At 51.1% G+C, this 15,509-nt stretch overlaps 6 protein-coding genes and 9 non-coding genes across 15 annotated transcripts; 11 read left to right on the top strand and 4 right to left on the bottom strand.

The window, feature by feature from the left end:
* Nucleotides 1-799: 799 nt before the first annotated feature.
* On the bottom strand, nt 800-1,159 carry Pmar_PMAR011698 (hypothetical protein; the record flags this gene model as incomplete). The annotated part of the gene is made up of 1 exon (XM_002773799.1): nt 800-1,159. The coding sequence occupies one exon, from the start codon at nt 1,157-1,159 to the stop codon at nt 800-802; it is 360 nt and encodes a 119-aa protein (XP_002773845.1).
* Nucleotides 1,160-2,413: 1,254 nt separating this feature from the next.
* Pmar_PMAR011697 lies at nt 2,414-2,484 on the top strand. Its single transcript has one exon. It is a non-coding gene; the product is annotated as a tRNA-Gly (tRNA).
* Nucleotides 2,485-2,584: 100 nt separating this feature from the next.
* Nucleotides 2,585-2,655, top strand: Pmar_PMAR011696. The gene has a single exon. It is a non-coding gene; the product is annotated as a tRNA-Gly (tRNA).
* Nucleotides 2,656-2,755: 100 nt separating this feature from the next.
* On the top strand, nt 2,756-2,826 carry Pmar_PMAR011695. Its single transcript has one exon. It is a non-coding gene; the product is annotated as a tRNA-Gly (tRNA).
* Nucleotides 2,827-2,926: 100 nt separating this feature from the next.
* Pmar_PMAR011694 lies at nt 2,927-2,997 on the top strand. Its single transcript has one exon. It is a non-coding gene; the product is annotated as a tRNA-Gly (tRNA).
* A 100-nt stretch (nt 2,998-3,097) lies between these two features.
* On the top strand, nt 3,098-3,168 carry Pmar_PMAR011693. Its single transcript has one exon. It is a non-coding gene; the product is annotated as a tRNA-Gly (tRNA).
* A 100-nt stretch (nt 3,169-3,268) lies between these two features.
* On the top strand, nt 3,269-3,339 carry Pmar_PMAR011692. Its single transcript has one exon. It is a non-coding gene; the product is annotated as a tRNA-Gly (tRNA).
* Nucleotides 3,340-3,439: 100 nt separating this feature from the next.
* On the top strand, nt 3,440-3,510 carry Pmar_PMAR011691. The gene has a single exon. It is a non-coding gene; the product is annotated as a tRNA-Gly (tRNA).
* A 100-nt stretch (nt 3,511-3,610) lies between these two features.
* Pmar_PMAR011690 lies at nt 3,611-3,681 on the top strand. Its single transcript has one exon. It is a non-coding gene; the product is annotated as a tRNA-Gly (tRNA).
* A 396-nt stretch (nt 3,682-4,077) lies between these two features.
* Nucleotides 4,078-4,896, bottom strand: Pmar_PMAR011689 (hypothetical protein; the record flags this gene model as incomplete). The annotated part of the gene is made up of 3 exons (XM_002773798.1): nt 4,078-4,225; nt 4,328-4,440; nt 4,588-4,896. The coding sequence occupies 3 exons, from the start codon at nt 4,894-4,896 to the stop codon at nt 4,081-4,083; spliced, it is 567 nt and encodes a 188-aa protein (XP_002773844.1). The 3' UTR covers nt 4,078-4,080.
* An 854-nt stretch (nt 4,897-5,750) lies between these two features.
* On the bottom strand, nt 5,751-6,568 carry Pmar_PMAR011688 (conserved hypothetical protein; the record flags this gene model as incomplete). The annotated part of the gene is made up of 3 exons (XM_002773797.1): nt 5,751-6,307; nt 6,355-6,432; nt 6,482-6,568. 3 exons carry the CDS (start codon nt 6,566-6,568, stop codon nt 5,774-5,776), a joined length of 699 nt encoding a protein of 232 aa, XP_002773843.1. The 3' UTR covers nt 5,751-5,773.
* A 138-nt stretch (nt 6,569-6,706) lies between these two features.
* Pmar_PMAR011687 (vacuolar sorting protein 45, putative) lies at nt 6,707-9,243 on the top strand (the record flags this gene model as incomplete). Its single annotated transcript, XM_002773796.1, has 12 exons — nt 6,707-6,889; nt 7,007-7,178; nt 7,223-7,307; nt 7,354-7,523; nt 7,578-7,822; nt 7,871-8,005; nt 8,054-8,172; nt 8,223-8,392; nt 8,442-8,581; nt 8,627-8,877; nt 8,920-9,102; nt 9,147-9,243. The coding sequence occupies 12 exons, from the start codon at nt 6,707-6,709 to the stop codon at nt 9,241-9,243; spliced, it is 1,950 nt and encodes a 649-aa protein (XP_002773842.1).
* A 123-nt stretch (nt 9,244-9,366) lies between these two features.
* Nucleotides 9,367-10,427, top strand: Pmar_PMAR011686 (hypothetical protein). Its single transcript, XM_002773795.1, has 5 exons — nt 9,367-9,518; nt 9,567-9,692; nt 9,742-9,919; nt 9,968-10,112; nt 10,159-10,427. The coding sequence occupies exons 1-5, from the start codon at nt 9,405-9,407 to the stop codon at nt 10,295-10,297; spliced, it is 702 nt and encodes a 233-aa protein (XP_002773841.1). The 5' UTR covers nt 9,367-9,404; the 3' UTR covers nt 10,298-10,427.
* Nucleotides 10,428-11,301: 874 nt separating this feature from the next.
* Pmar_PMAR011684 (hypothetical protein) lies at nt 11,302-15,419 on the bottom strand (the record flags this gene model as incomplete). Its single annotated transcript, XM_002773794.1, has 7 exons — nt 11,302-11,511; nt 11,555-13,859; nt 14,358-14,680; nt 14,737-14,829; nt 14,875-15,012; nt 15,119-15,226; nt 15,273-15,419. The coding sequence occupies 7 exons, from the start codon at nt 15,417-15,419 to the stop codon at nt 11,302-11,304; spliced, it is 3,324 nt and encodes a 1,107-aa protein (XP_002773840.1).
* On the top strand, nt 13,902-13,973 carry Pmar_PMAR011685. The gene has a single exon. It is a non-coding gene; the product is annotated as a tRNA-Arg (tRNA).
* Nucleotides 15,420-15,509: the final 90 nt, after the last annotated feature.

The following is a 15,509-nucleotide window of genomic DNA, read 5'->3' as shown; positions in this document are numbered from 1 at the left end:
CTTCCAAGGGTGATCTTCAGGCTTGCTGCCCAACTTTCTGCCCCTATCTCGCTGTTTCTTCGCTTGGGTAGACCTCACGTGTGGCATTTTCCAAAGAAGAGTCTCTTTGTTAAGTGGGAACCAAACTGAACGACAGTCGTTCCGAGAACGACGTTTCCTCCGTCCCATTTATGGTGTTATGACCACTAGGAACGGCACTGACGCAACGCAACAGCTACCAGTTTTGACTACGTGATAATCAAACTTCGGAAAATGGCGGAAACTCAGCTTCAACAGTGTTGGATTGGCACCAAACCAATGCCGCAGCTATTGGTCCTTAGGGTTCTTCCTTGATGGTTCATCCTTCACCTGCCCAGTCCTAGGGCGTTTATCAGACCCGAAGCTACTGTCCTAAGGACAGTGTCCTTCTCCCCACCTTGACCGTTCTGCCAATAAGGCTTAGATTGGGGGTCGCCAAAATGTTTACGATAACGGCAATCCCTACCGAAGGGACAGGATTGGCGAGTGAAACAGCAAGTGTCAGCACCGAAGTGCATAGCGCTCCCTTGCCTACGTATACCCTTGCCCGAAGGTGGCCTGGGTATGCCAGATTGGCTCACCGCCGGTTTAGCCAAGGCTACAGCTATCAACTCGTGAGACTGATTGGATCTTAAATAGGTACCGAGGGCAGAGTCGACTTGGAGAGAAGGGTCAGTGTCCCGCAGGCGGGTGACCCCTTGTGGCAAGCCCAGCCTGTAACCCTTATCACACTCGACTGCTGCCTCGAACGATCGTGACCTCGCTAACCAGAGCAACCGGCTCAGATAAGCAACCGTGCCTTCCTCAGCTTCGAGAAGATCTCGACCACGACGACACCACCACCACCACCATAGTTTTTGTTGGAACCGACGACTTCGCTGGCAGTACCGGGACTTTTGGTGGATGAGCTGGCAGACTTCGCATCGGCTACCTCCGTCATAGTGGTTGTTTCGGACTCTCCGTCGAGTCCCCCATATGCACACCTTCTCAATAGTTCGTCGGTCAGCTCCTTGTCCTCCAGGGCCGCCTCGAGCACACCCACAGTACTAATACCCATGTCGACACAAACAGTCGACGCTTTCTCAGCCAAGTCGGGGAAAACTTCGCGGAAGAGGTCGGGCGTGCTGGACGTGGTAGACATATAAAAACAATCTGCGACCAGCTCACGTAAATCGTAGCATGACCCAGTACTCGTCTAGCTGAATTCTGTGGCGGAGTTTCTGCCTAGCCTGGCACGCTAAGCTAAGGTCCTCAGCTCGGGCACCGAGCCTCGGTGGAGAACACAGTGTCGCAGTCACTGTCTCTAGGGCAACGAGAGATTGAGCGGACACGGAGGCAAGTCGACGAGTGGTCAGCCACGCGAGGCGGCCGTCCTAAACTCGTAGAGCCACTCTAGCCCGATCAACTCTGGGTATCAGCTTGGTCTAACGGTTAGACTCTAACCCCGAGACAGAGACGCACAGAACCCAGGTCTCATGATGAGACTAACATCCCGCCGGGATGATCCCGGCAGGGCTACTACTCGAGACCACCTCGAGAGTCACGACAGCTTCCGCTTGTCGTTCTTTACCCCACCACCCAGCCACTAAGGGAGTGACTCAATCATGGTGTCGACCATGTGATATTGTTATCATTGATAACCTATCAACAATTCGTTGACGTCCCAATGGTTCGGACCCTACGCCATAGGTCGGTGCTGTAGGGATAGGGATCCCAGCCTATATTTGACCTGCCACTTCAGGGCGGCACATGACTGGGCCACGTTGGTTCCCTACCAAGTCCCAGTCAGTGCTTAAAACACAACATATTAAGTGAAACAGCACAATGATGGAAAAATTAGTCTTAAACCTGCCACTTCATACACGATATTCGATGAACCTGAAGAAAAGAAGCAAAGGGATGAAAGGAAAGAACCAAGAAGACTGAAAGGAAGAAAGAAAGAGGAAAAAAAAATATAAACACCGTCACACCCAAGATAGCTCGTCTGACGCCTAACTATGAGTGCTTGAGGGTTTCCAACAGGAATTCTCAAGCACTCTGGGGGAACTTTCTCTGTTCTTGGGTGTGTGGTCCGAAGGTGATCAGACTGGATCACTGCTTTAGCAACGACTTGACGTCTTGCTTTTCTCTTGAAATTCCGTCATCTGTCTTTCGGCTATCCGTGAACTTGCTCTCTTGGGAGACCTTCACTCCATCATGGGATGGTTCAATCAACACATATACTACGAGCGCTCGTAGTGTAACGGTATTATGCTTCCCATGCTTGTGTCCCGGGTTCGACTCCCGGCGAGCGCAGATGTTGTATCAAATTACCTGATAGCTATGTGTGAACATAACTTACTGCAGTGAATGATCGTTCCATCATGGGATGGTTCAATCAACACATATACTACGAGCGCTCGTAGTGTAACGGTATCATACAAGCTTCCCATGCTTGTGTCCCGGGTTCGACTCCCGGCGAGCGCAGATGTTGTATCAAATTACCTGATAGCTATGTGTGAACATAACTTACTGCAGTGAATGATCGTTCCATCATGGGATGGTTCAATCAACACATATACTACGAGCGCTCGTAGTGTAACGGTATCATACAAGCTTCCCATGCTTGTGTCCCGGGTTCGACTCCCGGCGAGCGCAGATGTTGTATCAAATTACCTGATAGCTATGTGTGAACATAACTTACTGCAGTGAATGATCGTTCCATCATGGGATGGTTCAATCAACACATATACTACGAGCGCTCGTAGTGTAACGGTATCATACAAGCTTCCCATGCTTGTGTCCCGGGTTCGACTCCCGGCGAGCGCAGATGTTGTATCAAATTACCTGATAGCTATGTGTGAACATAACTTACTGCAGTGAATGATCGTTCCATCATGGGATGGTTCAATCAACACATATACTACGAGCGCTCGTAGTGTAACGGTATCATACAAGCTTCCCATGCTTGTGTCCCGGGTTCGACTCCCGGCGAGCGCAGATGTTGTATCAAATTACCTGATAGGTATGTGTGAACATAACTTACTGCAGTGAATGATCGTTCCATCATGGGATGGTTCAATCAACACATATACTACGAGCGCTCGTAGTGTAACGGTATCATACAAGCTTCCCATGCTTGTGTCCCGGGTTCGACTCCCGGCGAGCGCAGATGTTGTATCAAATTACCTGATAGCTATGTGTGAACATAACTTACTGCAGTGAATGATCGTTCCATCATGGGATGGTTCAATCAACACATATACTACGAGCGCTCGTAGTGTAACGGTATCATACAAGCTTCCCATGCTTGTGTCCCGGGTTCGACTCCCGGCGAGCGCAGATGTTGTATCAAATTACCTGATAGGGATGTGTGAACATAACTTACTGCAGTGAATGATCGTTCCATCATAGGATGGTTCAATCAACACATATACTACGAGCGCTCGTAGTGTAACGGTATCATACAAGCTTCCCATGCTTGTGTCCCGGGTTCGACTCCCGGCGAGCGCAGATGTTGTATCAAATTACCTGATAGCTATGTGTGAACATGACTTACTGCAGTGAATGATCGTTCCATCATGGGATGGTTCAATCAACACATATACTACGAGCGCTCGTAGTGTAACGGTATCATACAAGCTTCCCATGCTTGTGTCCCGGGTTCGACTCCCGGCGAGCGCAGATGTTGTATCAAATTACCTGATAGGTATGTGTGAACATAACTTACTGCAGTGAATGATCGTTCCATCATGGGATGGTTCAATCAACCCATATCCCGGGTTCGACTCCCGGCGAGCGCAGATGTTGTATCAAATTACCTGATAGCTATGTGTGAACATAACTTACTGCAGTGAATGATCGTTCCATCATGGGATCATGCGAGTTTCCCATACTTGCCTAGACTCGATGCCCGGTGAGAGCACACTCTTCAGCAAAAAACCGACCAGCACATACCTTGCAGCAGCAAAATCTTACAACTCCGTGACAATCTCCTCGTTCGATATCACTCGAGATTGGCGACGTTTTCATTCCCATGGAGAGGTTCAAGTGTGACTGCTAGACTCAACACTATTAATGCAACTATGAAGCGTCATCCTCACAGCGTGGAGCCTCCTCTCCCGATCGATCTCTGCTTCCGACCTTCTCTTTGATCTTGAGGTCGCTGACTCTGTATTTTTCTGCAATTTCCCCCGAACGGAGGATGTATCGTTCTAGAGGCGTGAACCTGCAATACTTCGGTGACTTCAAACCAACATTCCCTTTTGACGGTAAAACCTTTCCATCTACTGCTAGTAATCGATTGCTAAGATCAGATCAGCGAGCTCACCCCGCCTGCAGCGCAGCCTCCTGTACTCGTGATGTCTCCTCAGCATTTTTCTCCATCACTGCACGCTGCTTGGCCCTGCTCTCGTACTCTTCGTCTATCTCCTCCAGAGCACGCTAGAGAACAGCACGACACAGTAGACCATACCCATCATCAAGCCCCGTCGAGGCCATCACATCGATACAGATTTGAATATTGACAATACAGCCCGTTCAGCTATGGCATCGTAATCGACTTGCCCTATCCCAGGAGCTTCTTATTACCTTCCGACGAGCTTCCCTTTCTTGAGCCCAGCGTTCATCCTCGCTAGCCTCTGAGTCGCTCTCACTGACGGCACTCGACTGTCGTGACCGTCGGTTCCGTGATGGTGCTATATCCGCTGTATCGTCTGAGGCGTCGGCTATGTAGTCATACGTGCTGTCCGACTCACTGTTGAACTGCCGAGTCTCGGGAGTCTCTTTCGAACATGCCTCAGACTTCTCCTTCAAGTGCTGGGCCTCCAGCATCGCGAATGGATCATCATCGGCCGGTGCATTCGCTGCTTCCCGGGGAGGATCCTGTTTCCGAACCATCGAGGGAAACTATCAACCCGGGGACTCACTCGCGTTCCCATCTTACTTGAACTCAACAGTGAGCGCTCCCACGTCGAGCTACTAAGCTCACGAGTAAATTTCAAACACGTGACAGAATCCATCCATACACAAACGAGAGTAACCTGTAAGGCTCGACCGGGCGCCCATAGTCAGAGAAGGACTGATGGAATCAATGGGCCGACTCATAGAGGCGAGGATAATGCAGTCCCAGTACCTCCCGCTGTTGCTCAACATGCCCAAGCTGACAGAATATCACCGGTCGTCAGGATAGATTTCCACATAAAGACACTGGTATGCACTCGAAAGGATATATGCAACATTCCTGCAAAAGTAGACGCTGACTGGAAGAAGCCCCCACGTCGGCATCATTAGGCCAATCCAGCGAACCTCTCTAATACCCATAACCAAGGTAGCGGTCGCTTCCGATGAATTGGCGTGAAACCAGCTGCGCATCACTATTACCCATAAGGACGGATCTCGGGTAGGGCCTACGGGTCTGTCCATTCACTTCATCACACTGATACCATCCATCACCCAACTTACTGCAACTTCCTAGAGGTGAATCGCTCGAAACGATACCATCGCAACAAGGAGTTAATTCAATTTTTGACATGAATAACTTACCTACGGTCTAGTCGGGACTAACTCCAAGATCTCCATAGGCGTCTGGGTATGATTGTGATGATCGTCCAGTCATAGACACACTGGAGTGGCGAGTCCAACACTAACCGACTATTACTCCTAGCCGGTCAAAAAGACCGATCCTCTGCAGTCAACGTACACTGGGAGAGACCCTACACATCCGTCCTGTCACTAACACGACATCACAAGGCATGAGAAATGACTTTCCGTAATTTTACTGATTCTTAATATCCCTCAGAGGATTTTCCGGCGACTTCTGCCATTCTTTGAATATCTTGTCTTTATATTGCGATCGCTTCAGCCCAGGATACTCTTCCTTCATCTCAACCATCATGCGCTCCTCAAAGGCAGCGTAGAGTGCCTTCGCCCTCTTCTCTGGATGCCGGTCCTGCCCATCAGTAGCAGTAGCGTCACCCCCTAGGGCACCAAGGGCCTTGTCGATTCCAGTGCCAGAGACAATCTCGACGCCTCTCTCTGCTTGAGCTCTCAGCAAGTGATTTATATTCTCCTGCAAGGGCTCATCAGTGACGACCTTAGGGGCCGCCGTCGCCGGCTTGTGAGATTTCTTCTTGGTCGGAGGGGCCGACAACCCCATCAACGCGTGGGACTGTATATCACGCCGCGTGACTTTTTTGGAGCCCTGCAGTTGTTTCTTAGACTTCCCAACATTCTTCAAGGCCTCTTCCTCAGCCTTAAGAAGTTCCCTTTTTTCCTTATCTTTTTCCAGCTTAGCATCGTGAGCTTCCTCCTAAAGGGACATCACCTTACCCGATACCGACGCCGTTCCCTCCTCACCTTCGCCCGAGTCCTCGCGTCCTTAGCGGCTTTGGTCTTATCGTCATCTTTCCACAAGGCATCTTCCTTACGCTTGTGCTAAGGCGAACGACAATTTCCCAATTTTCCGGTATGGACTTCCACATACCTCATCGGCAGCCTTCTGAGCCTGTTGGTCCTTCTTACGCTCTCGAGCTGCTAGCGCCTTCTCGTTGCCACCGCCAAATTTACCCATTTTGAGCAAAAGACACGGTCCGGTCTTCTGACTCGAATGACAATCGATCATATGGGCGCGCGCTAGATCAATCCGATTGGACGAAGGCTCGAGGTCCTCGTAGGCACTAAGCGTTGTTGACTCATAGTTTTCACCTGCATGACTAAAGAGGAAGAAGTGTGGTACTCAATATGGGCGTCCAATAATCGTTATGTGAATTCCATGCTCGACCGAGTCGGAGGCCCAAGCGTTATGAAGGCCCTCTTAGTCGATAAGGAAACTCTACCCATTGTCAGCACTGTCATGACCCAAACCGAAATACTCAATAAGGAAGTCTTCCTCGTAATAGGGGGGTCATATGATCAGCAGCATCGTCTCTACTCCGATGAGTTTTTGGAGGCAACTAGTGTTTGGATTCGGACTACAGTTATTGCCAAGACTTGTGTTCATTTCGATCAGGTAGAGCCACTAGAGGAGGCCATAGCCTCTCCCAACGACGACGAGGTCGAGGGGTCGACTACGACCAGTATGCGCCATATGAAGGCATGTGTTTTCCTACGACCGACCAACCAGAACTTCCTAGCCCTTTCGAAGGTCCTTCGTCAGCCGGTTTATAGTGAATACCATCTATGTAGTACCTCGGGTCTTAAGGGACGATTCGAGTTGTCTCCCCAGTCTTCTCCAATGTGGTGCCTCATGGTCGTCTGTCACAGCTTGCAGCTTGCGATGAATATGAGTGCGTTGCCTCTGTTACAGAAGCGTGAGTTTAGCCAACCTCATTCGTATCTTTCAACAGCGACCTCTAGATACGCCGATGTCATCGCCCTCAACTCTGGTCTGTTCTCCTTGGGTTCACAATCAGTAGCTCAACTTCATCGTGAGCAGTCGATGTGGACGGCTTTCGAGGAGAGCGTCTTCCAACGGCAAGTCGATGGCCTCTTTGCCGCCTCAATTTCCCTTGGTAGCGTCAAAAGAGGTAAGTCTGTTGTACCTCTATTCACAGTTAAGGAACTGTCAGGTCCAGGACCAGTGACTGCTGCTAACTCCTCTGGCCTCACCCTGCCTGTTATTCGGTATTCATCTGCATCACCATTGTCAAGGAAGGTCGCTCTGGCACTTCAAAAACGGCTCGAGCAAGATGAGAGTCTTTTCGAAAGCGTTGCGGGTTCGGCGGCAACTCCTGTTAACAGTGGTGGGGGCATGCTCATCCTAGTAGCCGATAGAAGGGACGACCCAGTGACGCCTCTACTCACACAATGGACGTATCAAGCTATGGTAATAATACTGGGTCCGGGTGATTGAGTATTATCGTCCTTAGTGTAGGTCCACGAGCTACTAGGGTTGGAAAATAACAGAGTCATGCATCCGTTGGCAGTTGCTGGGGAGGGAGCTACTGCCTCAGAAGGAGTGGAGGTTGTCCTTAGTACCAACACTGACAAGTTCTTCAGAGACAATTATGTGAGTTTAGCGTCGTGGGTTCACTTGGAAGTGTTGGCTTGTGATCAGCTGAGTAATTTCGGTGACCTTGGAATACACATAAAGGAGTATGTTGAGCTCTATCAACAGCAGACGAAGAATCAAGCTAAGGTTGACAATGTTGAAGATATGCAAAGATTCCTGGATCAGTAACAGGAGAAGATGTCGGGTGCCGGGATCGAACCTGCGCCTCTTCCAGGTATCCCGAGTATCGTAAGCTTAGCGGTAACGTGTCGAAGCATGTAGCGTTGGTCCATGAGATATCAAGAATGGTGGAGAAGTACAATTTGCTTGAATGTTCGGAGTTGGAGCAAAGCTTAGCCTGTGATGAGCATATGAGTATGCATGACCAACTGAAGAGGGTTAGAGGTGAGGAGAAATGTCCTTACCAGGGATCGAACCTGGGTCGTCATCTTAGCTATGGTCGAGAATCCCCGCAATTCCAATCTGGAACGTCTCAAGATATGCATCCTCTACGCCTTGAGGTTCGAGACGGACACGAGCGGCATTCGAGAGCTCAAGGGTCTCCTGGAACAGAAGGGTGTCCCTCCCGAACAGGTAGTGAACCGGCTTTACAAGCAGTTTCAGTGATGCTGGTGCCAGGTTGGATTGATCTCTACTATGCTAGACCACTTTGGTTCAGCGTCCCGACTACCTTACCCGTCTGCATCAGGAGCTGCCGCGGCCTTGGCTCGTCGATTGGGGTTCACTGGTGCCACCACTAACGTCTATACTCAGCACAGATCTCCCATATCGATAACAGCTGAGCAAGCTTTGAAGGGTAGGGTTAAGGAGCAGGACTATGTCGCTGTAGTTGGCAGTAAAGGACGACTGAATGGAGTGGAAAATATGAGGTACTTGTCTTTGCTAACTACCATCGTATAAGTTATGTTTAGGCCGTCCTTACTACTAGTGTTCATGGTTGGTGGTTGCACTTTCGAAGAGGCCCGAGACTTCCACACTCTCAACGAGCAACTGGTCACTGCTTCTACTACAGCTGGAGGTGGTACGCCTTCCCAGTCTATGGGCATGCAGCCTGCAATTGTCTTGGGAGGCAGTACCATTCATAATTCCAAAAGGTAATGTTACATATTTCGGAAATTTCATGGTGATGTTTTTTCAGTTTCCTGGCTGACGTTGCTCAGTTGTCACGGCTACACGCTCCGTCTGGTAGTGGTCTCTTTGCGGGTATCTCTTCTCCTCTCGCAGGGGCCGAGTGAGGGTCACTCCTATGTAGTGTTTTGTACAGTTTCTAATACCCTTTTTATACATGCATATTTAACGCCACCAGCTGGCTTTGGGAAATTGTGTTGGTGGGCATGAGTTGGTGTTATTGATTCCATCACTAGTTTGTTATAGTAATCCGCATATCATCCCTTTGATGGCTCCTAAAAAGCAACAACAAGCCTCGGCTAGTCCCAGTGGTGCTGCTGCTGACATGGTTAACCCTCGGACCAAGAATAAGGCGCTCAAGGACCAGTTGGCGAACCTTAATGTACTTGGCTGGCAACAGCATCAGGTTCGGGGTGAGGTCATTCTTCAGCGCATGATGAAGTCTGATTCGAAGCAGCTGGCTGATCTTACTAAGGAGGTTGAGGAGCTCCGCAGTGCTGTCAAGGAGTTGATGAAATTGAGTAAGCGCGAGGGCCAGAAGCCGACCAAGACAGAGGTAGAAGGATGATAGTCATGTGGGCTTTGGAGGAGACTCTCTTTGTTAGCTGGATAAGGTGATCCCTGAGGGGGTCCGTGAAGAGGTCGTTGACGCGGCTTATGCTCCGACTCGTTCCGCAAGTGAGGAGCGCTCGCAGCAGCAGAGTAAGGGTGGGAATAAGAACAGCAGGGTAGCCGCTTCTACTGGGACTCGGGTACAGCAGCAACAAGGGCAGAACAATAGACGTAGTGACATTGAGTGACGTACATTGTTGTGAATTGGTAGTGTTGTAGGTAGTAATAAGTCTAAAGCTGTTGCTGAGACTCAGTTGAAGAGTATGTTGGGTATGGCCTCTGCCCCTCCACAAGGACGGCGTCAGCAGCAAGGCAGCAGGAATGGTCATAAGAAGGGAGCTGAGGCGGCTCCTCATGATAACGAGTAAGTACTCTCATAGTTCTCCGGAAGCACCTGTCTTGACTTTCAGCTTGGCTCAATCTATTCGAGAGAAGCTCCGACGCGCCAGTACCAAGGAGGAGGTCCGAGCTGCTACGAATATGGCGAGAGCATTGGGGATGACCCATGAGGCCGGTCTTGGTGATCGAAAGCTGAAGACACTAGCATGAGTGCCGCTATGTATCCAATGCCACTGCTGTCCTGTCATTTCCTTGAAGTGGTGGATGCCACCGTACCAACGACAATTCTCGGGAGTATTAGTACCATCCTAGTCGCAGTGATGGAAGCATTTTCTTGTCTTACGATGGGCTTTTGAGTTACGTATTTCTAGTCATAGCTGATATACGCAACGAAGATTACAGTAGTATTTACATGGTGTTGAGGGAAGGCGTATTGTGGGACCGCGGACAGTGGGATGCTTTCACCGTTGTGCCCAATTGAACTCGCTTTGAAAAAGCTATGCCCACCATAGAGATCGACAGACTTTGACTCCTGGGCTCCGCGTTCATTGGCCGTATCGCTCTCAGAAGGGGGCAACGGGTTGTCCAGCAAATTGCGATAAAATTTTCGGCCTAGCTGCGAAGCAGATGGATGGTGTCTGCTGCTGAAAATGTATTTCCTATATAGTGATGAAATTGCCGATTCTACTTTGGCAATATGGAACTGTGATCAACTCTCACTCAATCGCTACCTTTTACTGGTAACTGACACTTCTACTCGCAAATGAGAAACATTTCACACAGACTCATGTAATGATCGTGGCATGGTGAATAGTCGTCAAAGGCTCTCCTTGGTCTCCTCAGGCGTGTGGGGTGCTGTCGTTCCACACACGCTGGGATTGTCGTCATCATGACGATTTACCCTCTGCTCGAGAGAGATCTTATCCACCCTGCCAACACGGCTATCTGCCATCGAGAAATAACATAGTAGCTACAGCGTGTACAAACGACCTCACTTAATCGACGTGGTGAACGGTTGGGCCTCCAATGCAGCGAGTTCCTGCTGGAGCTGTTGTTGGTGCTGCTCCCTCCCCGCATGAGCTCAGCCCGAGTATCGTCTCCTCCATCGCTCAATGGTCCTTCCACTTCTTCCCACACTTCCAAACACGTCCGAGCCCTCGGCACCTTCATAGCGCTACGGCGGATACTTGAGCCTTCATATAAAAGTATCAGCATTAGATCGCCTTCAGCTTACCATTGAGGTCGTAGTAGCCCTGCAGCTTCTCGCCACCTTCTTCGTCATCCTCTGGAACGTGAAACACATCACCATCCTCAGCCATATCGTCATCGTCTTCGGTTGGCTCATCTACGCGTTCAGGGAGTTGATTCCGAAGGGTGTCCAAAGCGGCCTTCTCGGCATCCTGATCCTTCGGTCGCCATATCACCTAAGATTGCTTAGCGCTCGTCCGACCAGATTTATTCGGCTACTCTTGTTTTTGTACGACCTCCTCGACGACCGCCAACCTCTGTGGTGTATTCGTAGCCAATTTTACCCTTGCCCGCTTTGTCAAAATCGAGCTGATGAGCTCCTGTGGCGAACCTCCGACGTCGGAGTTTCACCCAAACATACCGGAGGATGAGCATAAGGAAGAGACAGCCAAGAATGATACCGAGCACGTGGAAAGCGTTGAGACGAAAATAGATGTCCAGCGGCGCCATAGCGAGGGTGAACTCCTCCATCTCGTGACAGCCTTGAGAAGCCGCATCGTGACAATAGCAGATCTTGTAGGTTTCCACGGCCGAGCCAGATTTGCCGAAATTGAACTCACCGACAGACTTGTCCTTATTGAGTTTGATCTCGGCTGGTTCGTCCTTCGGGTTGGCACTGTTCTGACCGCATTGGCCTTCCGTCAAGAGCACGGCGCGGTCCCCTTCCTTGAGAAGTACACCTTCTATTTCTACACGGCACTCCGACTGTACCGGACATCGAAGATTATCTGATGACCTCGATGGGCCAGAGACGACCATCCGCCCAATAGCGATATTGAAATGTTCGGATTTACTGCAATCCCAACCGTCCAGACTGCCATCAATCTTCATGCACGCACAGATGCTCCGAATGGATCCAAACGAATACCGTGGCAAGGCGAAGGTCCCCTGATGGCTTCGTTCAACAGGAGTGTCAAAAACCTCCTCCTCGAACTCCCCGCAAACAGCTTCCTTGGCTGGCATCGAGGCGATCGTGGCTCGCTGGGTGTCGGGGGGAAGGGACAGGGTCGTTAAGAAAATCTCGGCACCTTGAATATCGCCAACGCCGGAGACCTCACAGGGTTGGCCAGCAGCACAGCGAACATACGAAGGTGTCGAGTTTTCCCTACTTACATTCAGGGCTGGGCTAATTATGTCGATCGTGCCGAGGTCGACTGAAGTTTCATAAGAGTCTCTCTCGTCGCATTCACCCATACAGCCGCACGCTCGGTATCTACCCTGTGGCAGGCGACTCACGTCTACGACCAGGTGGTTGTCCGTCCGAAGGTCCACCTCAGAGACCACAACATCATCAGCGAGGCTACTGTCGTTGCATTGGAGACCGTCACCAGGCCTGAGTCCGACCTTCCAGTTCTCACTGGGCCTGCCTATCATCCTCACGGGTAACGTCACTGTCCCCTTGTATCGCCCTAAGGCGGGAGCGCTATCCTCGGGGGAAGGCATGATCCCCTCAATGTACAGCTTGCCAGCACTATGGGGTGTTCGAGCCGAGCAAGGGTCCTCTATCCAATCCGGAAGGCCGGTGAATGGACAGTAGCAGAGGACGTAGCTGTCCGCTGTTTTGAAAGAGGATATGCGGAAAGTCGACATACGCCTGTCGTTGGTCAAGTCGGACACGTTGACGACTTTGTCACCAAATTTGTCGACCACAATGTTACTGCATTGACGACTGAGACTGTTGAGGACCTTGAGCCTGTCTCGGGAGTGCAGACTGAGGCCTCTTATGGATACCACACAGGTCTCCCCTGGTACACAAGAATGGTTGACGGATGCTTCTATCGCACCCGAGACGATGAGTTCGCCGGCACGGAGGTGGAAGGAGGATTCAACGCCACAGTCACTGTCGTCGAGGCCCGCTGCGCAATAACAAACACTGAAATTGGCGCCAGTCGGGATAGCTCGTGGAGGAACCAGAGCTCCCCACTCTACCGAGGCGCCGGGGTAAGTGTAGACGGGAAAACTAATAGCAACTTTGCGTCTCGGTAAACCATTGCACGAGGCAGCGGTAGCGAGGGTAACGCGATCACGAGGGTTCATGCCGAAGCTCTCACCGGTGAAGTTAAAGACGCAGTTCGCGTCCATGGCACCGCAAGTAACCGGATCCCCCGAGGACCAGACGACACCGATAGACCGAACCACGCCTGCGTTCAACGTAAAGTCTTCAGTCGTGGAGCAGACTTCTCGTCCTAGACCCCGATCCGACGGCTCGGTAGCGGCCGTGAATGCGGCGCAGACACATACTGTGTACGTGCCAAGCACGCTGAGGCGGTACGGATTGAGGAACGTGCCCGGGGAAGGGGTAAGGGTCGTATATCCAGTGATGACCACATGTTCTGAGGAGACTATCATAAGGAAGGTCCGGTCAGTCGCACCTTGCTCTGGTGCTGGTTGATCATCAGGAATGACGTCACTGCTGTTCGGTGCGCAGAGTGACCCTTTAGTGATGAGCAGCCGGTCTGTCTCCTTAACGAGCCCAATACCAGCGATCCGCATTCTACACTCCGAGTTTGGGGTGCATTCGAACCTGCCAAGGGTGTGAGTGAGCGAAATGTAACTTCACAACATCGACCTCGTGGCGCAATGGAAGCGCGTCGGTTTCCGGAGCCGAAGGTTGCGGGTTCAAGTCCCGCCGGGGTTATTCTTACGTTTGATTCCCACGAAGCCCATTCACTGACACACTTCCCACTAGAGAAATGAACTCCTCTGATGAGTCACACCCTGTCCGTGAGTTTATGCAGTAGCATAACGAGAATACACCAACTCTGAGTGGTGCAGATAGATCGAAGCCTGTGCTGGCCTGGGCCGAGGTCTGCAATGGAACGGCTCTCAGATGACTATACAGGCCTACTCACCAATTGCATCCGAGAAACGTTGAAAGGTTGAGAGGGGAATACTTCGAAGGCCAGAGGCGTTGAGTTAACACAAGAGGAAGGGGATGCCTTTATAGTGAGCCGATCCAGTGGGGACAATCGGAACCTGTCGGAGTATTGGCTCCCTCCAATGGCCACATTAGGGTGCTGACCCGCGGATGGTGATGTCGCATGGAATGCCGAGGGTACAGACGAAATGCTGTGATGCACGAGGTCCGATGACGCTGAATGACCCGACAGGCACTGTGAACTGGGCCGGATGTATGCACCCAGACGGCAGCACCGGTGTGCACCAGCAAAGCCAGTAAGCGCCTGAGGCCGAGCCACAGACCGAGTTGAAGGCCCTTTCCGGGTCGGACACCTCACCGACACTTGGTAGACCCTTCTCCTCGAGCAGCATCATCGATACCCACTGGCCATCCTCGTCTACTTCTCCAACACTCAGACTCTCGAGCAGCGAGGTGGTGTCAGAAACCTCAGAAAAATCACACTCACATACTGGATGCAACAACACTGTCACATGTGACTTACCCCACAGTGGCTTGGGTCGGCCTCAGTCACAACGGCCAAGGTATCGTATTTCGACAAGCCATGGCCTCTGATGACGAAGCTGCAATTACGATCCTATTGACAACTGCGCTGAGCTCACAAGAGACAGCGGGCGTTCACCGGAAAACAGTTGAAAGACTGGTTCCCCGTGGGTCCAATGATGTCTACGTTGCCGAGAGTGACAGCGTAGTCTTGGGCCACGATCTGTCCCGCTGGACAATTGGGGAGGCACATACAAAGCCCGTAGGAATCAGAAACCTACACAGGGGGACGATGACCAACAGCCTATGATGATGAGTAAAAGAAGATGGTAGTAGGCTAAATCGATCGTAAAGTTTACGATCGAGTAGGCCCCAGTGCGGACCTCTTCAGCATCGCAGCGGATGAGTCCAGCCCGCTGCTCAGCCGTCTGGGTAGTCCATATCTCCAACGGATTGAGACAAGAAGAGAAGAACATTAAACAGATGCATACCTGACCAAAGGGGCGATACCTCCTCACGATGATGATGAAGACCAACCTTGTGAGAGCCTATCGGTGGCTTGTCTTGAACAAAATGGAGTCTGAAGAGGTTCGACAGAGTGCCGTTCCCCTCGGACAGTGTTTCATCGAGAGCAAGAGTAGCACCGACGTATTTATGAGCGTCGGACTGGGCGCCGCCACACATGCCCTCGTCGGCGGCCACTAAGTAGACGTAGAAGGATGAAGTTGAACGTGAGAAGCCAGTGGGGATGTCGATGAGGCATTCAGCTTGCCC

The sequence above is a fragment of the Perkinsus marinus genome, assembly GCF_000006405.1.
Source record: "Perkinsus marinus ATCC 50983 genomic scaffold scf_1104296958712, whole genome shotgun sequence".
In the NCBI taxonomy this organism is placed as follows: domain Eukaryota; phylum Perkinsozoa; order Perkinsida; family Perkinsidae; genus Perkinsus; species Perkinsus marinus.
This window is presented reverse-complemented; position numbering and strand designations above follow the sequence as displayed.

What these genes read in the sequence shown, in the direction of transcription:
- Pmar_PMAR011686 (XM_002773795.1), top strand. Translation starts at nt 9,405, where the DNA reads ATGGCTCCTAAAAAGCAACAACAAGCCTCGGCTAGTCCCAGTGGTGCT. An exon ending in AGAAGCCGACCAAGACAGAG is followed by an intron (nt 9,693 to 9,741) that starts GTAGAAGGATGA and finishes TCTCTTTGTTAG; the next exon opens with CTGGATAAGGTGATCCCTGA. An exon ending in GCGGCTCCTCATGATAACGA is followed by an intron (nt 10,113 to 10,158) that starts GTAAGTACTCTC and finishes CTTGACTTTCAG; the next exon opens with CTTGGCTCAATCTATTCGAG.